General features: G+C 36.4%; 7 protein-coding genes across 10 annotated transcripts; 5 read left to right on the top strand and 2 right to left on the bottom strand.

Annotated features, from left to right (window-relative positions):
* Positions 1–26: 26 nt before the first annotated feature.
* On the bottom strand, positions 27–4,136 carry LOC105164966 (mraW methylase family protein). Its single transcript, XM_011083819.3, has 5 exons — positions 3,741–4,136; positions 2,377–2,628; positions 1,866–1,934; positions 857–1,049; positions 27–631 (listed from the first exon to the last, which is right to left on the bottom strand). Exons 1-5 carry the CDS (start codon positions 4,098–4,100, stop codon positions 237–239), a joined length of 1,269 nt encoding a protein of 422 aa, XP_011082121.1. The 5' UTR covers positions 4,101–4,136; the 3' UTR covers positions 27–236.
* A 1,142-nt stretch (positions 4,137–5,278) lies between these two features.
* Positions 5,279–6,763, top strand: LOC105164967 (guanine nucleotide-binding protein subunit gamma 1). Of its 2 annotated transcripts, none has more exons than XM_088881133.1 (4): positions 5,279–5,613; positions 5,752–5,804; positions 6,292–6,336; positions 6,466–6,763. In XM_088881133.1, exons 1-4 carry the CDS (start codon positions 5,284–5,286, stop codon positions 6,482–6,484), a joined length of 447 nt encoding a protein of 148 aa, XP_088737259.1. In that variant the 5' UTR covers positions 5,279–5,283; the 3' UTR covers positions 6,485–6,763. The 2 variants fall into 2 exon arrangements, with proteins under 2 accessions (XP_088737259.1, XP_011082122.2); XM_011083820.3 differs by having other exon boundaries at positions 5,285–5,613; positions 6,479–6,763.
* Positions 6,764–9,600: 2,837 nt separating this feature from the next.
* LOC105165094 (uncharacterized protein At4g15970) lies at positions 9,601–12,551 on the top strand. The gene is made up of 3 exons (XM_011083967.3): positions 9,601–10,067; positions 11,184–11,561; positions 11,786–12,551. Exons 1-3 carry the CDS (start codon positions 9,720–9,722, stop codon positions 12,272–12,274), a joined length of 1,215 nt encoding a protein of 404 aa, XP_011082269.1. The 5' UTR covers positions 9,601–9,719; the 3' UTR covers positions 12,275–12,551.
* Positions 12,552–13,001: 450 nt separating this feature from the next.
* On the top strand, positions 13,002–15,090 carry LOC105164968 (uncharacterized protein At4g15970). 2 transcript variants are annotated; one of them, XM_088881882.1, is made up of 5 exons: positions 13,002–13,403; positions 13,488–13,848; positions 13,965–14,449; positions 14,604–14,703; positions 14,830–15,090. In XM_088881882.1, exons 1-4 carry the CDS (start codon positions 13,207–13,209, stop codon positions 14,659–14,661), a joined length of 1,101 nt encoding a protein of 366 aa, XP_088738008.1. In that variant the 5' UTR covers positions 13,002–13,206; the 3' UTR covers positions 14,662–14,703; positions 14,830–15,090. The 2 variants fall into 2 exon arrangements, with proteins under 2 accessions (XP_088738008.1, XP_020550458.1); XM_020694799.2 differs by having other exon boundaries at positions 13,002–13,848.
* Positions 15,091–16,318: 1,228 nt separating this feature from the next.
* Positions 16,319–17,644, top strand: LOC105165095 (uncharacterized protein At4g15970-like). The gene is made up of 3 exons (XM_088881036.1): positions 16,319–16,600; positions 17,153–17,518; positions 17,621–17,644. The coding sequence occupies exons 1-3, from the start codon at positions 16,319–16,321 to the stop codon at positions 17,642–17,644; spliced, it is 672 nt and encodes a 223-aa protein (XP_088737162.1).
* A 263-nt stretch (positions 17,645–17,907) lies between these two features.
* Positions 17,908–18,753, top strand: LOC148787655 (uncharacterized protein At4g15970-like). Its single transcript, XM_088881883.1, has 2 exons — positions 17,908–18,494; positions 18,647–18,753. Exons 1-2 carry the CDS (start codon positions 17,962–17,964, stop codon positions 18,708–18,710), a joined length of 597 nt encoding a protein of 198 aa, XP_088738009.1. The 5' UTR covers positions 17,908–17,961; the 3' UTR covers positions 18,711–18,753.
* Positions 18,754–19,528: 775 nt separating this feature from the next.
* Positions 19,529–21,795, bottom strand: LOC105164970 (Ubiquitin carboxyl-terminal hydrolase family protein). Of its 2 annotated transcripts, none has more exons than XM_020694797.2 (2): positions 19,870–21,795; positions 19,529–19,639 (listed from the first exon to the last, which is right to left on the bottom strand). In XM_020694797.2, exon 1 carries the CDS (start codon positions 21,431–21,433, stop codon positions 20,171–20,173), a length of 1,263 nt encoding a protein of 420 aa, XP_020550456.1. In that variant the 5' UTR covers positions 21,434–21,795; the 3' UTR covers positions 19,529–19,639; positions 19,870–20,170. The 2 variants fall into 2 exon arrangements, with proteins under 2 accessions (XP_020550456.1, XP_020550457.1); XM_020694798.2 differs by having other exon boundaries at positions 20,015–21,795.
* Positions 21,796–21,835: the final 40 nt, after the last annotated feature.

Here is a 21,835-nt window from a genome sequence, read left to right as displayed (position 1 = left end):
TAATGCTGTTTAGTGCAACATTCAGCTTAAGAATGAATTAATTTAAGTAATTTAATTAATTTTCATCCTTGTTTACAGCAAGCATACTTGAAGTGATTATCAAGTTATTTGATCAAATACGTAAAACAATTTCCCTAACATGGGCTAAAAAGTAAATGATAGCTAATTAACTCAGCAAAACTGCGGATCCACAGAATTTTTCTTCAGATCTTCTGCATATTCCCAGGGTTTCCTCTTCAGATCTTCTCAATTACCCTAAGTTTTGCACTCCGACTTCGAGGATTCAATCTCTCCTCGGATTCTGATGGTGTTATGGGTCTCTTTGTTAAGATACTGGCGTTTGGTCCCTGCACGATCTGCTTTATCCATGCTTCCTTTTCCTTGTAGGAATCGAGTTTTATGGAGTCAGTATTTCTCTCTTCTTGACTGCTGTTTATGATGTCTAGAAATGCCTGCTTCACGATTCTATCTTCCAAACTATGGAATGATATGACAGCAAGCCTTCCTCCAGAATCAAGGGAGTCGAAACAACAATTGATGGAATCCTTAAGCGTGTTAAGTTCATCATTGACAGCAATTCTCAAAGCTTGAAACACCCGCGTTGCAGTCTTGATCCAACCTTGCCTACCTCCTGTTTAAATTAGAGAGAATTTCATGTCAAATGAAATGTTTTGGATCAGTTTTCCCAACATCAGGCCATTCCTCAGTTTTAGTTAGAAATTTAAATTTCCACTGACAAATTGAAGCAAACATGCAAGAGTACAATTACTCATAAAAGCCCAAAGGTCCTACCAAGTTAACAAAGATTATTATCCAATAAAAGAGAGATGAAAAGAATAGGAAAAGGGAAAAACACCTCTAATCCAAGAAGTTGAGCTCCGAATGAGGTCGACTAGTTCGCTTGTGGAATGCAACCCACCACTCGAACGAGCCCTAACAATTTTCTTTTGGAGAGCGAACCAATTGCTTTCTTCACCGTAGTCCCGTAAAATTCGCCCCACTTCAGCATCTGGCCAGAAATTTAAAATGTCTTCTGCCTTCAGACTAGCCTGCCATTACCCTGCTCCGATCAGTTAAAAGGAAAAGCTGTATGAACATTCCACTTAAAACAAAAGGACAAGCTGAAAAAACATATTGACTTCACAATCTTTCTCAGGAATACGGTGGCCAGTGTAATTAACAAATCAAACCCATTTTAGCAAAGGACAGCGAGAATAGTAGTTAACGACAAAAATATCAAGAGATGAACTACTGAATTTTCTCAGCTATGGAGGGATTAGGGAGAAACCACTACGCCAGTTCATTTGCCCAAAAACAAAAATATGGGATCTCTGCCACATGTTGGTGTTACTTTTCGCAAAACATCAAGGGCAGTTACAATGGAATTTAAAGAATACCCCAAGAGAGACTTGAAGAAAATTTCATGAAACAATTCTATCGATTAAACAACTACATAAACAAGAAGATTTAATCTCGACTTTTGACAACAATTACATAAACAAGAACCATAGGGAATGGTGAAATCAACGGAGAGAATACTTAAATTAGGACTACCAACGAGGGTAGACACAGTTGTGCTAAATATAACAGTGCTTTAAACAGGATATCAATTTTAGCAGTCAATTTTTTATGGCTATTACAATATTACTATAATGAATTTAGTCACTATCTAATCTACCCATTCTAAGTTGTTCAACATGTTCTCTAAAAATGTGGCTACATATAAATGTATAAAGTTGATTGACTTTTGCTCTCTTTCAGTTATATCTTTATTCTATTGCTTTCTTAGTAGCCAACAAACTCTAATAGAGAGAAACAGAGAAAATTCATGACATATGGCCTTCATAATAGGCGGCAGCGGTTACCTGGGGATTCATCCGCATGTCAAGGGGTCCATCACTGAGTACACTAAAGCCTCTTTCGGCATTGTTAACCTGCAGACCACAACCGAGAAAAATACTTCACTGTCTACGTTACATAGTAACAGCATTCTCTCCTTTTCAAATTTTTTAAAATGGTCTGTATCTGCTGCTGCAATTTGGGTAATGTGTATTATTGTCAATACTAAATTATTTAGCTGAATGAGGATAGTGAATAATGTAACATTTAAATAGATATTTCTTACCCATGGTAATAACAGCAAAGCGAAATCCACATACAGCATTGAAATAAAAGCATGAAATCACATCCATAGGCTCCAGATAAGATTGTTGAGGAACAAAGCTTGCCTCAAGTTGCAACATTTCACCCATTTTGGGATTAGCATCAAGTATATAAAGTACATGCTTGTGGAGGAGCAAAGGAGCCATCATTGTCAAAGAAGCATAAAAACCACCCACTAATAATTTTTTCAGAGCATAGATATTCGCCGTGTACCTGCATGGATGACATTCCCAAGTCCATCAAAATTCCTTGAACTCCATTAGCTATATGCTTCCCATCAACGTCATGAAGCACATCCTTAATATTTTTGAAGTTCTTCAAGATGGTATGAACTTGTAAACCTGCTGAAGATTGGCCAAAGTTGTTGTGCAAGGCAGTATTTAATTGAGCCTGAGCTATCTGATGGGCAACAGGATCAACATCAAGGCCAACATAGAATTCCATTTCCGGATGGGCCTGAATGATCTGCATTTACAGCAAGGAAGCCTCAGTCAGACATATAGAAAATTTGACAAAGTTTGTATGACATTGTTGATTGCTCCACATATTAGAACATTAAATAGCTATAGGAGCTTGTAATCTAGTCCTTCCAGAACGTAGACAAGTTGTTGGGTAATCACCCAAAAGAAAAAGTTACACTACTGCATTCATCTTTATTTGTCATCCTTCTGTCATAGATTTTAACATGTATGTCAAATTCAACAACCTAGTTCAGTTGTTGGAATTTAGATGAGTTTTTGCCCTGTGTTAGTATGCAACAAACAATCAGTTGTGTGACAACATATCTTGCCATAACGAGATAGAAAACTTCTCCGCAGGCCTATATTTGAAGATTCCATGTCAAGAGTGAAACAATTAGAATCAGAATATTTTTTGTGAAAAATAGAAGAAACTGAAGTGCATCATCCTGTAAGAATCTTTTTTGGTCTACCAGTAGTGCATATACAATATACCTCTTCCTGTCACTATTGACTTTATCCATGTTTATCTCATATACTCCATTCATCCAACTTTTACAATTTTGCAGATAAGAATACAAATCCAATAGAACAGTTATGACAGCAACACGGCATCAGCATGGTAAAACTTAATCCTGTAAGCTCTGTCCAAGATTGTGATTCTTAAAGTGGCTAGTGCAGTAGTATTTGCTTAAAGAAGAAAGCTATTATATTTCTGGTGAATACCAGCTCCTCCACACCTTATGGTGCCATATTGCACAATGTACGTCCTATATTATCAGTGATGACAACTCAAGACAATGGAACTAAACGACTTGCTATTCAGTCAGCATTATCCTAAATATAGCCGGACTATGATGAACAAAAGTGCTATAATATCATCTCAAACTACTAGAACATTGGTAAGCCCATATTATTGAACCACTTCGAAATATATGAAATAGATAACCAATACCACAAAAAAAAGAAACATAATAACAATAATCCCAATTCTTATGTTCTTGTTCTTTTCCCTTCCCCCAAATAATTCTTGTCCCCGAGCACACAATAACATTCCACCCGAAATTACGAGAAAATGAATAGAAGCATAGACGCTAAATAATCAAATAATCCACCAACCGCAGCGGAGTGGCCACCGGCACCAAGAGTACAGTCGACGAAAGATTTGAGAGGCACCGAAGCGAAAACGTCAAGCACTTCACCAAGCATGACGGGGACATGGGCAGCACTCTCATTTCCATACTGTTTCAAGAACTCCCCGTCGAGCTCTCTCTCCGAGCGCGTTCGTCTCTTAACAAACAACTCTGCTCTCTGCTTCCGACTCTTTTCGCCTTTGTTCTTGTTTCTGAGAGTGCTGTACGTCCGTCTCGGCGCGGTGGCCACGGAACAGTGAAGAAGGGAGAATTTTGGCTGCGCAAAAACCGATGGGGGAAAAATCAGCTTTTTTATGAGTGATTTCGCAGCTGCTTGCAAGGCCATTGGAAGGGAGTGAGAAAAGGGACGAACAAAGGAGCTTGATAATTTGCAAATAATTATAGGGTAAAATTGCAATTCAACTCCCAAATTTCATTATTTTATTATATTAACCCAAAAGTACTTTCCCAATTTTCACCCGAAGCTCTGTCATGTTTCACTTTTACCCCCTCTTTGTTACCCAAAAGCCAATCAAATTTGTGAAAGTAAAATCAAATTGAAATTGCATTTTCAAAAGCAAGGAATAAAATATAAAAGTTAATTAAATTGAGATAACATTATTATTTTCTAATCAAAACCCTAATAGTGTCACATTTACTAAGAATTTTTTTTTTATAATTTTAATAAGAGGAGGAGTTGGTGTCACTAATTTTAGAGACACTATAGATATAATAAGTCGGATCTAATTTTAATTTTAAATCTCAATGTATTTAATATATACAAACCATGGGACCATTGTATTTTTTGTAATTTACTTTTTTTGTTTTAATTTGTGATACCAACTTTACAAGTTATCATTTTAAATTGTTTCTAATAAACAATTAATGGGTTTGTTAAATTGTACGTCGGATCTCATTTTTTATTGTAAGAACATAATATATTTCTCAAAAAATACAACATCTCCGAGATTTTATGGTAAAAAACTACATATGATGTGTTGCAGTAACTATTTTTCGGTAAAAAAATCCACTAAAAATAATGGCAAAGTACAAAACAATGATAATTAGATGGGCAAAATATCTTTTATCCAAAAGCAAAATAGATAGCATATTTTTTATAGGGTTAATAGCAACCCCCAATGTACGAGAAATTTTGCACTTTGGCCCTTCAATTATTTTTTGTACGTTCGATCTCTGAACCTTTAGATTATAGCGCTTTGTGTTTTTTTTTTTTTCTTTTCACTTTCTGAAAAATATTTCGATTATGTGAATACATACACTTCAGGTGGACTTAAGATCGAAGTAAATTTTTAATTCCACGCATAAATTTAAAAAATAAATAAAAAAAAGTAAATTGATACAAAATTCAAAGATTGGCAGTGGAATGTTAAAAAAAAGAAAAGAAAAAAGAAAGCAATATGATAAGAAAGTGTCATATAGTTGAATGATGATAGTCATAAGCTACTTCCATGAATGTGTAAAGTAGGCTGCCTACTTATACATACATACACACAATAAAAGACATCATCATGAGTTATTATCCCCCACATCTCACGTTCCCACCACTTTTGACCGTCTTTTCCATGTCCCTACACTTCTCTTCTACTTCCATCCAATCCATTCCCCATTCCCCTTTTGCCTTCTCCTACCTCACTCATTCACTCCGGTGGCTGATGGAGCCATCTCCACCGCAACCGGCTGAGCAGCGAAACAACCACGCCCCCTCTCCCTCTTCTTCATCATCACTGCCAATGCCATCTTCTCGGGCCTCCCCAAATACTACCGCTCCTGGCCTTATGGGGAAGCATCGAATGGCGGCCGCAATTTCTTATCTCAATCAGCAAATCCAAATCATCCAGGTCCTCTTTTCACGCTAGTCTGCTTTTTTATTCGCAATTTTCCCTTTTCCTTTCCGGATTATGATGATTTGTTGATGATGAGCAATGGGGAGAATGTTGTTGACTTTGAGATGATTGTTTATTTATTGTATTGTGCAGGATGAGCTAGACGAGCTTGAAACTATCGGTGGAGTCTCTACTGTTTGTCCAGAGTAAGCCTTTTTTCTTCCCCCATTTCCGTTGATGACTGGTAATTACTATTTTTATGGGTAGAAACAAGCAAAGGCTTTATGAATCGAAAAAGGGTCTTTTTTCCTGTTATAATGCTGTGTTACCAAATTTGTTGATCAGTGTTTTCCATGACTACCTTTTCTTGAAAAGCGTTTGGATTTGTATGCAAGCTAAGCCATTTTTCATTAAGGAAGAAAGCAATGATCTAGATTGAAAGGTGAGGACAGACTGTTCTTCTGGTGCCAAAATTGACTAATCAAATCTTTTAACTAATGGTTTCTTTTTCCTTTTTCTATTCTCTTTATTACTTATTTTCTACTTAGCCATATTTTTCCAAGGGAAACTAAATTGCATTTCTTGTTTTGTTCATATCTATATGTTTAATAAAGCCTGAACATGAAACCAAATTAGAAATTTAGAAGAGGGGGAAAGAATCACTTATAGGGCCCTATCTCTTCTTAATGACAGGTTAATTTCAACTGTCGACGCTGTTCCAGATGCTCTACTTCCAGTGTAAGAATGCCTTTTGTAGCATAATTATGTTTCTTTACTCATTTAAATTTGAACTATCAATCCTGAAGAAACCAGACAGTAACTGCACAAAAGGGAAAATGTAGATGGATAAGTTGAATACAAGGCTAGTGAACTTGTGCAGGACTAGAGGTCCGGCTGATGTTGGGTGGGAGAGGTGGTTCCAAGGAACCCCGAGCTCCCGAGGTCGCAGACGATGGATCTGAAGACTTCATGAGGTTTCAGTTCATACCATTACAAGAGTAGGATTGCTTCATGTTTCCACGTCTGTATTTTGATTTCATATTATTCATTTTGCTCTGTCTCACGTTATTCCAATGGTAGTAACTCTAGTTTTCCACTTCACCACTGTACATCAACTAAATATATTACATCGTAGTATCATATATCAAAGCTTTAGATTGCTGTACTTGTTGCAAGCACTCAGTTAGGAAGAGGTTTAAACTCGGAAACCACACAACATAGGGTACGGATTAGAAAGAGAAATCTTGACTGGTGAACTGGATACCAGTGAATTGAAGATAAGCACACAGTAAGGTGGTTCTTACCGCAACCATTTCTCTTACCATGACTCCTTTTACAACCACTGTTTGCTTCCATTTACTGGTCTTCTCATCAGTGATTTGAGAGTCAGCGGGCTGTAATGGATATGGTTTAACATCGTATTACAGATATGGTATAACGTCTGTGGACGCCATTACAACCTTTGTTCTTTCATCTGTTTGCTAGTACTGCCATCATTGACTTGAGCGTCAGAAAGGCTGTAATAGATGTTTAACGTGGTAGACACAATTTACAACCTTTGTTTTTCTTCACTTATCTGGTGCCGTCATCACTGACTTGAGGGCTGAAATAGATGTTTTATCGTCCGTGGATGTTGTTTCTGAATAGACCAATTATCTGCATATCATTTCTAGAACACATTTCTGTACTGCAACCAATAATGATGTGGACAGTGTTGGTAAGAATTTCTTTTTCCCTTTGTTTCTTCATTGTTACTGGTGCTACCCTAAGAGGTAATCTCTGCTTGTTTGGAGGCTGCAACCAACAAATGTAAAGGATTTGCCTTTTCACCATGTTGAATAAATAATGCCACTACTCTATTGTGCAATTATTACACAATTATTTGTTCTTGAACCCATAATTGTGCAGTCTTTATTCTACATTTGAAATAGAATATTCCAGCCTGGTTACAAAAGATCATGGTATATAGATTATGATTTATGTCAAAACTTCACTATGACAAATCCCCATGAATTTTCTATTTCAAATATTATTTCATGTGTGTCCGTTTTCTTCTGCTACCTTTACGGATTTCTATTTTTTTCCCTACAATTTAGAACGTACGTTGCAATTCTTTAGCTTTACTAAAAAGAATCACGCGTACATTATGTTAGGTTAATTAAATGAATGCATAAAGGCGCTAGTATTTACAAGAAAATTTATTTTAAAATAAATGAGAACTTGCAATAAAATGATTGGGGGGGGGGGGGTGGAAGAGGTCATGTCTTGGATGGAATCTGACTTGTCTAACGTAACAGAAAGCGACTTGAAGGCGATGGTGGGACTCTAATTAATTTTCCACATTGAATGTTACTTCCTAACTCACAATAATTATTTCAAAAGGCAAAATTGCAAAAGTGATCCAATATGTATAAGAGAGGGTGACAAAATTAGTCCTGTAAATATTGAATTGACTGTTTGGGTCATGTAAGTTTTAATTTAGTGACAATTTTAATCCTTCTGATTAAAATTACCCAAAAGTTAGTTGGATAAATTGGAACTTAAGATTCCGACTATCAACTTTTCTTAACTTAAATATATGGCGTCTTACATGGTTGCTGATGTGACGTGGGGCGTGGATGTGGTGGGGAGCTGAGTCCATGGAGGAAGTTGGTGACAAGGAGTTGCGAGGGGGAGGAGTTGGAGACAAACAAAGAATATGCGCTCAAATGCTCGAAAGTTGAAGAAAATTAAAATTAATTGGTGGGAAATGACTGTTGGATGATGGGCTTTCCAATGGGGGGTGGGGTGTTCTGGAGGTAAGAGGACGGCAAACGACGACGAGTTGACAATGGAAAGTTTGGAAAATTGCGGCAGCGATGCAAAAATAACGTTGGTGAAATGTGGCCGAAGAGTTGATTCAAAAAGACGAGAGATGGTACGTTACCCACGTTGGAGGATGGCAAAACTTTTGGTAGAGGTCCGGTGCAGTGGGTAGAACAGTGGTCAACGAATCGATGGAGAAGACATTTACAATAGCCAAATTATTAAACACCACAAATCTTACTCACTTGATTTACACATATTTTTCCCTCCCCCACTCCACGTCAGCATCCATATAGGATGTTGATTGTGTAAGTGAATTCCAGTTGGCAGCCGAAATTTTAAGCCCCAATTTGTCAGACTAAAATCTAGTAATTTTTTACCGGAATGACTAAAATTGCCATTAAATATAAAATTTATAGGACTAAAATTACCAGTTCAATATTTACAGAATTAATTTTGCCACCCTTGTACATCCAGGACCAATTTTGCAATTCTGCCTCTCTCAAAATATCCCCAAAAATATTTATAATTTTGGAGAGACCAATCTTACTTTTAATCATTCAAATATAAGCGAAAATTAAAAAAAGAATTTATGTGCAGTTCAATTTTTTCATTGGCATCATTTAATCTAATTAGCAAATTCATAGGGAAATTAACAGAATACTTGATAGTTGTGATACCTCGTCCTTCATAAATTATGAATCAGTAAAATAAGCAATATTTAAATATGATCAAAAAATTCAAGTGCATTTATTAGATATTTCTTTTTGATGACTTGTTTATAGTCGAATTTCATGATGCAATCAGTGAAGATGAAGGCAATTCTCACATCGAACTAGCTCACGGATAATCACGTCCACCAAATAAAATCACTTATAAAATGTACGCTTAGCATATATATATACATATATATAGTTGCCATATTTGAAAAATGAAGCATAGAATATTCCCCGTAATATGATGCAATATATATTGGTCGTGTTTGTTAGGTATAGGTAACATAAATCAAAATATCTAACTATAATTTCACTTAATCAGATCACGAGAGTTGTGCATCAACAAGAATTTATACACCACAAAAAAAAAAAAAAAAAAGTGACTGTACGTTAAATAAAGCAGTAGAAGATGAAATAGAGTTTACAATAAAAAAAATCTAATTGGTTGAAATAGAATTTGCAATAGAAAATCAAATTCGGGCAAAGGGCAGCTGCTGCTTCTAGAAATAAACAACATTAAGGTTGACTTACACCTTGATATATAGCATATACATATACTGCAAGACTTTTCCTACCTGGCTTTGGTAAGTAGAGAAAGACATGGATTCAGGTGCAGGAAGAGGAGGTGGCTCCAACCCTAAAGACGACGACAGCTTCCAGCTAGAGTCTGGTGGCTACCACCACGACTCGAGCAACCACCACCACCAGGGCTATTTCTCCGGTGCAGCTGTTAGGATGACGTTGGCCGTGTTCGTGGTGGTGGGCGTAACCTGCCTTGCTCTCAATCAATCTGCATATCCTACACAGTTCTTTCAGAGGTCTAATTCATTTGCATCAGGGCCCAAAAACCTATCTTGTTCCTTATCTTGTGGTACTGTTAATCAAACTGCAGTCATCATGCAACACAATGTTTCTTCACCGATATTCCATCAACCTCCTAATTCTCCTGTGAGTTATATATATATATACATGGATGGATGTTATTGTTTATTATAGTACGTATTAATTCAATGCTAAAGAAATTTCGATTGAATTTTGTGTTGTAATTTCTATTTTATATTCTATTTCATTTAATTGTATGCGTCAGTTATGAGTATAAATATGACATCATGTATTTTATTTGGGGGAAATATATGCATTTACATTGAACAGAGTAGAAGATGAAATAGAATTTGCAATAGAAAAAATCCGATCCGAAAAAAACCATGACTTTCTTGTTTAATTATCTTGATTTTATTCAAAATAAATTAAATTCCTGTGCTTGTAATTTTCAAAAATATTGCATGTGTACTGCTTTGTGGTAGTCAAATTATAAGGCTGAATTTCGTTAATTAATTAGTGATGTAGACAATTGTCAAAATTATTGTTTCTTAATTGCCTGCCAAATCTGACTTCTCTTATTATTAATATATATGAAATTATGTATGTACTACTTAATTTAATTAGTAGTTAAGGAGTATCTAAGATTAATTTGAACATTATTAATCAAGTTTGACTATCTGCTATTTTTTTTTATTTTATGCATATGGTCTCTATCTAAGTGTAAAATAACAACTGGATTTTTGGTAAATTACATTAGCATCCCTTAAGATTTAATTAATTGCACAAGTACCTTTTTTTTATCACTCAATATTATTACAGAACTCGGCCTAGAAGGTTGTCGATGTATATAAATTTTTTACCCTGAGAAAGTGTTAATGAAAATTACAGTTACAGCACATGTAAAAAAAATAGGGACAGAGTGTTTGCGCAATTTTCTTAGCATCAATGAAGACAAAATTATATTTTTGGTCCTGTAACTATAGGTTGTAAGCACGTCTGATCCTGTAATTTACTCCTTATACGGATTGGTCCTTTTTTTCATGAATTTGGTTTCTTTGGGCAAATTTTTATCTCCTTCACAAGTTCATGTTGGAGTAGATCTCATTTTTTATTTTATAACTATAGATCGTTAAGATTAAAATTGCTGACACAGACTAAATTTTTTCTCGAAAAAAGGGTTCCCAATATTCTTTTTATTTTATTAACTTAATTTATTCTTTTTTCCAAAAAAAAAAAAAATAGGCAAAAGATGATGAGGAGGAGAATAACTTGGAGAAAACATTGGAAAGGGCAGCAATGGCGGACAAGAAAACAGTGATAATCACAACCCTAAATGCAGCTTGGACAGAACCAAACTCCATATTCGATCTGTTCCTGGAGAGCTTCAGAATCGGAAATCAAACTCAGAACCTCTTGAAACATGTGGTGGTTGTGGCCTTAGACCACAAGGCCTATTCTCGTTGCTTGCAAGTCCACCTCCACTGCTACGCCCTAACCACCGCCGGCGTCGACTTTTCGGGCGAGGCATTCTTCATGAGTCAGGATTATCTCAAGATGATGTGGAGAAGGATTGATTTTCTACGTACTGTTCTTGAGATGGGGTACGATTTTGTTTTCACGGTACGTACTTAATTACTACGTCTTTTCTATAGCATTTCTTGATAAATTATTATTTGATCATGGTCACGTGTATGTTACGTGTACAGTTCCAGTTATTTTACGAATTTCGATCAATTTTGTCTCAATAATGCACGAAATTTTCCAAATTAATAGAATAAAATTGGTAAAAATGAATTCTATAAAAAATCAAAAAAGAAAACATTCAAGAGCTTATATTGATTCAGGATGCGGATGTAATGTGGCTGAGGGATCCATTTCAAAGATTTTATCGAGACGGAGACTTTCAAATTGCGTGCGATCACTATTGGTACAACTCCACGGACTTGAATAATTCACCAAATGGAGGGTTCAATTATGTCAAGTCGAACAATCGGACTATCCAATTTTACAAATTTTGGTACGCAGGGAAAGACTATTTTCCAGGAAAACATGACCAGGATGTGCTCAACATGATCAAATTCGACCCGTTTATCCCCGGAATCGGGTTGGAGATAAGGTTCTTGGACACTGCATATTTTGGGGGGTTTTGCGAACCCAGCAAGGATCTGGATCTGGTTATCACAATGCATGCGAATTGCTGTATCGGGTTGGAAAACAAGATCCATGATATCAAGATGGTGATTGAGGATTGGAGAAAGTACATGTCATTGCCCAGTGGGAGCGAGAGGAATTTGAGCACTAGGTCTTGGACTGTTCCCCGGATTTGTGGCTAAAACTATATATTCACTCTCTTTAAATTATACATATTTCATCAGAAATTTTAACTCGAGCCAAGTTTGATTGACATTAAACTAATTATATAGCAAGTGTAATACGCTCATTTCGTAATTATTGTACAAATAAAAAAAGTGACTAATCATATGACAAATGTAATACACTTGCCAATGTAATTAGTTTGATTTTGCCAAACTTGATTTGGGTATGAATTTTCCTTGTCAAACTTACGTTGTGTACAATTTATTTTTATTTTCTTACTTCTTTTTTGATTTACCTGGAGCTCCAAATGTTCCATCAATAAAACTCAGTGTGGTTAAACAATCACCATCCCACATCACCCGATGTCTTCTCCATGACGATGAATATTATATTTTTACAAATGTTTTAATCACACTCGTAAAAACTACGACTAATACACATTGCGTTACTGCGACTAATGATTATATATTTACTATAACTACTTATTTTTAACCATGACTAGTCGTTATATTTCTTAAGTGAATATCAGATCGACAATTTTCGTTACACTGAAAGAGTGTAACTGTATGATAAAGTAGAGTACCGGTCAGACTTATTTATATTTATTTTCAAGAATAGATAAATGAAAATATTTTATGCGAAGAAAATTAAATACCACAAATTATTTATTGCGCAGGAAAGAAAATTAAGGGAAACCTTTGGGTATCAACTGATTGCTCGCGTTAGTTACTACTCATCATAAATTAAAAAAGATCATAACTCCGAACCCTAGATTCATTAATTTAGATAAAAATGGGTTCTCATTCTCATGTCCTCTCCTACTCTTCACGATCCATAATTCAATTCTAATCTACGCAAAAAAAAATACGTATAATTTTGATATATATGTAGGAAAATAATACAGAGATTGGTATACGTACTCCGGTGGCAGTCCTCTCCGGCAGGGGTCATGTATTTAGATGGTGGAAGCAAATTAGGCGGCCAATTGCTGGAGGAGTTTGGCGGCGGCTACTACCACCTGAACCCTAAGCATAACCAATATTCCCTCTGCAACAACCTCCTCAAAGCTGTGCTATTGTTCGCCATGATTACTCTCACAGGGCTTGTGCTTTTCAGAGCGCCTGAGAGTCCTTTCCAGCTTTCGAGGTCCATCTACTCTTCTTTGGCCTTTTCTTCTTCTCCTGTGTATAATTCCAGATCATGCGCTGCTGATTCTGTAAGTAAAATTAGTGAGGAGCTGTGGTTGAAGCAAGTGCTGGAAAGATCAGCAATGCCAAACAAAACAGTGATCATAACAACCCTGAATGAAGCCTGGATTGAACAAGATTCTATCTTTGATCTCTTTCTAGAGAGCTTTACAATTGGGAAAGAAACATATCCTCTTCTCAGGCATTTGGTGGTTATTGCTCTGGACCCGAAGGCTTTCTATCGGTGTTCTGCGTTACAACTCAACTGCTATTTTCTCGGAACTGAAGGCATTAACTTCTCCAACGAGGCTCATTTCATGACCCCGGACTACTTGAAGATGATGTGGAGGAGGATAGATTTCCTACGCAATGTTCTTGAGCTGGGATACAATTTTGTATTCACGGTACGTTTATAGAGATTTATGTAAATGAAAGTAAGACATAGACTCATCTATCTGGTTGGAATCTGATTCCAAGAAGTTATTAATCTTTTAATTTCTTGATATATATGTATATGCAGGATGCAGATATAATGTGGTTCAGAAACCCTTTCCTACATTTCTACACAGACGATACCGACTTTCAAATTGCATGTGACCACTTTGGAGGAAACCCTGATGACTTGAACAATGCACCTAATGGAGGTTTTAAATATGTTAAATCCAACAGCCGGACGATTGAGTTCTACAAGCTCTGGTATAAATCAAGAGAAGTGTTTCCAGGAAAACATGATCAAGATGTGCTGAACAATATCAAGCATAATCCCTATCTCAAACGGATTGGATTGAAGATCAAGTTTTTGGACACAGCTTTTTTTGGAGGGTTCTGTCAGCCTAGCAAGGACTTGAATTTGGTGACCACAATGCATGCAAATTGCTGTGCTGGTTTGGACAACAAGATCAATGACCTCACAATCTTGCTCGATGATTGGCAAGAATATCTAGCTTTGCCAGATCATATCAGGGAAGACAAGCCACCTTCATGGTCTGTCCCACAAAAATGCGGGTAATTCATTTTCATTCATCTTCTTAATTAAGATCTTGTTTTTGTTTCATATAACGTATGTGTCTTATTTTTCTAACCTAATTATTCTGCTTATATGAAAATTATGAAGCATTTTAGGCTAATGCTTCTTGGGTTTTGTCATAATTACCTTCAGCCCTGCTTCATTTGGTTCGCATACCCCAAGAAGGAAGAACATTGGTGGTAAGAGATAAGATGGGAGTCCTGGGACTCGCGATTTTGGGGTTTAATTTTAGGTACATTTTTCTTGAATTTCATGACCAGACTATTTAATTTTCCTAGTCTTTTTTTTTTGGTTCTTTTAATTAAAGTAGTTTTTATACTAATTATGTGCCTTTTTATGCATTTAAAATTTTTTCCAGATTTAGATTGATGGAGATTGCGTTTGGCTGGTAACAAAAGCAAGTTCCATTTCTTGCAGACAATTTTTTTTTTGGTTTTTAATTTCTTCTTGAATTAGTATGAGTTCAAGAGTACTTATTTTACTTAGGAATTTTGTCCTTTTAGTGCCTCCTTTGAGTTTGTAAAATCCAAGCTTACCTGTATATATAGATAGTTATCGTATTGTATATATGTATATTTGCATGTTGAGTGTGGATTATGAAGAATTTTAGACCAAGAAACTCTACATCAGAACAGTAATTTTACTCCCTTTGCATTTTGATAAATGTGGAGCTGATCAAATTTCCCCAAACAGCCCTCAGAAAGGTGAAAGCTACGTTTGGCTTCTGGGAATTACAACCGATTTGACTATTCTGATTCATCCTAAGGACTAACCGCAGATGCATTCTTCTTCGTTGTTCAAGCTGTCTGCTATTTTGATTTCCGTTACAGGCAGATGCTCTATGATCCCACGAAAGCAGTTGTGGCCTGTGGGCAACCATGCAAGAGAGCCAGACAACTTGGGAAAAACAGTCCTCGAGTAGAAAAATGGGAAACCTCAAAGTAAAAAAGATATTACATGCTGATACATACAGATCTGTGTGTGTGCGGGCGTGTTAATCAAACTCGGAGAGGATTAGCAGAAGCATGGACATGTGCCAGACAAGTATACTATGTCGACGACTGAACTTACAACCCATGGAAAACACATTTGTCTTAGAAACGCATCAAATGATTAACAAGCAACTTAAGAACAATATGAATGGAAAATCTGAATCTTGTGCTGCAATTTAGAAAAGCAAACTAGCGTGGGTAATATTAATAGTTTATAAATCAACAAATAGTATTAAAATCAAATTCAACCAAGCAATTTTTTTGTCTCAATTGTGATGGTTTGAACAAAGTGAAGTTTGATTGCTATGAAAGAAATCATTGGAACTTTATGTATAACATAAGTTCCATATTTAACCACTAGTACCCAGGAAAAAATAAATCTAGGTTCTACCAAGAGTACATGTCAAGTATTTATATTCATTTCAAGAACAAATATTATAAATATAAATGAATTTTTACAAGAGGGAAAAAACAGAAACTGGGAAAATAAACACAAAAGGAAATTGTTAGAAACTTCAAACGGTTTGGCTGTGAAAATAAAATAAACTAAAAACACCTTTTGAATCAACAAATTAATCCAGTAAGTTATCAGAGATAGGAAAAGAGGCTAGAAATTGACCCCAACTTATCTTTTCCTTAGCTATCTAACTTGAGAAGAAAATGAGTTCTCACTAAAGACAATTTACTATCTCCTAGTTGATTTCCCCAGTCCATGTTCTTGCTTGTTTTACTAGCAAGCAAACATGTGCGAAACCAATTTTTTAACTATTCCTGCTCCTAGCCTTCACTCAAATCCAGTTTAACCCAAGCAAATTGGAATATATATTGAGATGATACTGAATATATAAGGGTACAATGCTTAAGAAAGTTCAATCCTATTCCTCAAAAGCCATAGATTCAGATAGTGGAAGCAGCATCAGTATTGGCAGCCAAATGCCACAGGAGTCGGGCATCAACCACCAGTTGAACCCTAATCAGAAAACCTTCTCGATTCACTGCCTTAGGGTTGTGTTATTGTTCACTAAGATTACCCTGGCATGCCTTGTGCTTTATCAAGCCTCTGAAAGCCCTTTCCGGTTTCTCCCAGGATCCATCCATTCATTCTCTTTTTCTAGTGCAAACAATTTCAGTAATTCAGTACGTTGAAACTCTGTCTCTTCTTAATTTGCATTAATTCATGAAAAAATCAGGTCAACTTATAGTTTTTTACTGCAATATCAGGGTCAGGCAGGGTGAGAATTTGAAGAGAAAGAGTTTCTTTAGTACTTGGCTAGAAAAACCTGTGCATAGAACAAATGTTGGTGTTATAAAACGTTGCGTAGATCTAGGGCCACAGAAAATAGTCCACTCAATTCTATTTAATGATATTCAACAAGTAGATGTCTCCTAAAACATTCATGTATGCTTTTAACATAAGTTGGTTCAAAATCTTATGAGCATCCATCTATGTACTGAATGCAAACTAGGTCAAGAATAATGCATGTATGATAATGCAAGCAATGCAACATGATGTACTCCATACAAGATTCCTTTGTAATTTAGGTATGAAATTGATCATCTCTAACAAATTGTTTTCCATATGAATCATTCAGTAAGTGAACTAGTAACTAGCATAATAATTTTCTACTTTAGCAGTTTTGTCAATACCCCATATTCATGTTAATCTGTTTGTATATTATGTCTTTGTAGGGGAAGAAGGACCTAGGGTTGAAGCAAGTACTGAAAAAGGCCGCCATGCCAGACAAAACGGTGATTATAACAACCTTAAATGAAGCATGGATTGAACCAGATTCAATCTTTGATCTGTTTCTTGAGAGCTTTAGAATTGGGAATGAAACATCATGGCTTCTGAAACACTTGGTGGTAGTTGCTCTGGACCAAAAGGCGTTTGATCACTGTTTAAGGACACATCTGAACTGCTATTTTCTGACAACTGAAGGCATTAACTTCTCTGATGAGGCACATTTCATGACCCCAAGTTACTTAAAGATGATGTGGAGAAGGATTCATTTTCTCCGAACTGTTCTTGAGACAGGATACAATTTTGTTTTCACGGTACATCAATTAAATGCTTTTTACCATTTACAAATTGAATCTCCTTAATCATTATCATACATATAAAAGCTTAGAAGGTGAGTTTTTCATCTATACATACAGGACATCACAAGTGATGGAGAATGAGTTCAATCATAAAACTCACTCGACAAAGGGGTGTGTTTTGACAAGTAACTTGCTGTACGAGGAAATAATTAGATGTTGTCTGTGGACATCTCCAAACGAAAACGAAATATTTTATCTAGGTAGATGGAATATGTTATGTGGCATGATGACCTACTTGACGAGGTCACTAAAGTATGTTAAGAGTATAGATAGTTCCTTTGGTTCTTAACTTGGATAATCTAGGAAATTTGCGTATCAAATGTTCGCTTTTTCAATCTTGTTGCTTATAGATAGATAGCTAGAGAGCGAGAGAGAGAGCGCATGCACAAGCATACAACATGTGTAGTTATATGAAAACATTAATTCCTTCTTTTTGCTTATTGGTGCAGGACGCAGACATCATGTGGTTAAGAAATCCATTTCCACATTTTTACTCAGACACCAACTTCCAAATTTCATGTGACAGCTTTGGGGGCAACCCTACTGACTTGAACAATGCACCCAATGGAGGTTTCAATTATGTTAAATCAAGCACCCAGACGATTGAATTTTATAAATTCTGGTACAAAGCACGAGAGTTCTATCCTAGAAAACATGACCAAGATGTACTCAACAAGATAAAGTATAATCCCTTCACGAGGCATATTGGATTAGAGATCAAGTTTCTAGACACAGCTTATTTTGGAGGGTTCTGTCAGCCTAGCAAGGACTTGAATTCGGTATGTACAATGCACGCAAATTGCTGTGCTGGTCTGGATAATAAAATTCATGATCTCAAAATCCTGCTCGAGGACTGGAGAAACTATCTATCTTTGCCAGAAAATGTGAGGAAAGCCCAGCCCCCTTCATGGTCTGTGCCACAGAGTTGCGGGTAACTTCATTAATCTTTAACAAGAATCTTTCTAGTTGCAGGCACATGCGTATCGATGTAGTTGTCAAATTTTTCTTCCTCTATTCTTGTTTCTAAATAAAACAGTTCATTCTAGGCTAATACAAGTTTTGCTTTGCTCATAATACATTCAGCCCTCGTTCATTTCATCGGCATACACCAAGGAGGAAGAATGGTAAGACAAGGAAGGAAGAATAGAGTCATATTTGGACACAGAATTTGGATACGATCATTTTAAGGTACACAATAATATATGTCAACATCTTCAGGAACTGTTAAGTCTTTTTATTTGTTTGCACTAATTTAATGCCTGTTCTTAAAAAGAAAAACAGATTTTTAGCTCCTATTCATGTTGGTTTTAATGATCATCACCAATCATGAGATGTTTTAGCAGTCACCTTTCCGTATCGTTTAATCCATCGTCATGCACTCATTTTATACATGCAATATATCCCTAGTGAAACTAATATTCTCCTTCTTCACTAAAAAAATTATGATAATTTGATGCAGGTGCAATTTCCTGTGAGTTGATGTCAGCTTCAATTTCTGTCTGGCAATGCCATATGGTCCAAATTCCTAGAGGCACAAACATCATAAAGAAATGTATTCTCATTGCAGGACCATTATCTCCAACCCTTTTTGCCACTAATTCTTTTGCTTGTACTTTTGCAAGATGTATATGCTCTTCTAAATTCTCCAATCAGTAGACACTGAAACTTGAATGCAGGTGTTCTATTTCTGATAACCATGATGATATTAATTCCACTAAATTTAACAGTCATTATCTACTGTAACAAATGAAACATAAACAAAGTCACACTACTATTTTAACATGTCGCTACTAGAACCAGCCTCAGATGTTAATCAAGAGATATCTCAGTAATCATACATCAGTAAGTTTCATATTCAACCAAACAAGAACTCAGCACGCAGAGCAAGTACATTTCATACTTGAGCGGTTGTAAATAGATCAACAAATTTTGTAATCGCATATTTCATATTACTGACAGCATTACCTATTGAAGTTCGGAGGTCGAAAAAACTCTATTCCAAGATGTCTCGCAAGACTTAATAGTGAATAAACATGCTCGACTTTGTCAATGGAATCTGCATGCTCTGTCCATTGCCTGCAAATGTATCAATTTGATTACATTCTTGAAATCAAAATACATGTCCATAACGTACAAGATATAGAAAGTTATCGAACCCTTGTCCTGCATCACAAACAGCGTAACACAGCAAACAGACAAAAAGAACTATTTTACCATGTTATAAAAAGTTCAGATTAAACAAAAGTGCTCTGTTCAAGCAACTTTATCTCATAACAGCAGTATTTATCATGGTGTTCAAGACTTACTCATGTTGCATTGGATTATGAAGCCGAAATTTTCCCCAGAAAAGCCAAAATACAAAGAGACAAGCAATGGCATCAGCTTGCTTTGAGGAATAAATATCATGAAACTATTCTGAAATATAGAATTAATGCTAGTAATGATACTCACATATCCATTTCTCTTTGTTTTTCCAAATTTGCTAATAGTTTCCAACTATGCAGCAGTTGCTGTCCGGTCCCAGACCAGCAGTCCACACTGCCATTCCTTCAGCCAGGTGTGGACCTGAGACTGCCAGCAATTAGTGGAGTAATTTACTGAGTACCACTACTCTTTGCTAGTTTCATCCGATTCATATTCTGAAAGCAAATTACAATCTGTCTCTGTTTCAGACTCAAATTCATACACATTTCTTTTGCCAACAAAATGAATATTCACCAAGTCATCCTCAGAAGCACTCCTCTCTTCCTTATATAATCCCCTACTTCGATCTAAAAATCCCTTCTTCATCATGCTTGCATACTTTTTGCGAATATCAGCGAGTGGGTGCTTCTCAATTAGCTCTCCGCGATCATAAGCCTCTCGGAGAACAACAGTCTGTGTGTCCCCCTTCTTTGATATATAAAAAATCCCAGGATGCCTTTCAAACGCCTTAGTGAACTTTTGAGGCATGGCCAGTGGTCCGCGCAGGTTGCTCACATTCTTCCTCTCCATCCTTCGGAGGATTGTAAGGTGCAGAAGCTCATGAAACACCCCAACAATCCTCTTTTCAGAGACATCCGTCCTCGGATCCAAATGCGATGCATCAACATAAGGACTAGTATAAGGTAACTTTTGCCACTCGTTCAACCACTCCATGCACTTCTTTTTCAATCCAAAACCCCTCGTGAACCTAATAGGAAATGCTAATGCCCCTTTCTTCTCCACAAGATTTGAATTTCTAGACTCCAAATGGGACAAGGCCAAACAATCATCCCAAACTAGTAGTTTCACTCCCACACGGCCATCAGGGAGTTTCACAAGAGAAAATAACGCCGGATGCTTCGCGATCAACTTATTCTCGTAATCATATGGTAACCCCAAGTCCCATCTCAACTGATCAATAGTTTGCAGAGGGAGTAATCTCTCTTTCGTAATCATGAGCAACTTTTGCAGCCTATTCAAAATATCGACATAATAATCCTCATAAACAAACCTCATTTCTTGACTATAGACATCCAACGCCTCAGGGGTTAATTTATACCACGGAACAGGGGTACCTCCAGAATCAAGACGATAAAATTCTTGGAAAATATTCGGGTACCGGCGAATAAAAGTGGAGACTTTGAGGTCTGAAGGGAGGCCAAGCTGCCCACGGTATCTGGAGAGGCAATAAACGGGAAGAGAAAAATCGGGATGGGATCCGATAAGTGAAACGAGGGTAGAAGTAGCTTTGAGCTGTACGCCGCAGGAAACTACGGAGTCGAGAACTGTATCCTTTACCCACTTGAGTTTTACATTGACAAGATTACGCTTCTGAATTTGAAGGAGTGGGTGAGCGTGTCCCAGAAAGGAAACAGCGGAGTTCAAACACCACCTTCGCTGTAACATTATTTCTTTCAGACAATTCGTCGAACAGTTCCGTCTACTGATGAAAAAGGAAGAGCAACATCGAACTACAAGCAATCAGTATGCATGGAAGACATCCGGCGGAATAGCTGTCCGTTTGTTGATTCCTGATCTCACATATAACACTTGTTCCACCTTCAATTCGGTAAACACACAGAACATCGTCCTCACTCTTTTACTAAATTCATTTTTACTACAATTCTTATCGAAATAAAAAAGCTCATACAAAGTTTATGTTGTGTGGTTTGGTGAGAGATATTTTCGAAGTTACGATTTCAACTCACAATTAGGAGATAAAATTGTGATAACTACAATGCCCAACAACTGTTTCATAACTATTAATATGATTTTTAGTATAAAGGTTTAAAATTGTCGAATTGGAAG

The sequence above is a fragment of the Sesamum indicum genome, linkage group LG6 (assembly GCF_026168435.1).
Source record: "Sesamum indicum cultivar Baizhima isolate 11 linkage group LG6, ASM2616843v1, whole genome shotgun sequence".
In the NCBI taxonomy this organism is placed as follows: Eukaryota; Viridiplantae; Streptophyta; class Magnoliopsida; order Lamiales; family Pedaliaceae; genus Sesamum; species Sesamum indicum.
The sequence above is the reverse complement of the archived record's forward strand: the minus strand, read 5'-3'. Positions and strand labels throughout refer to the sequence as shown.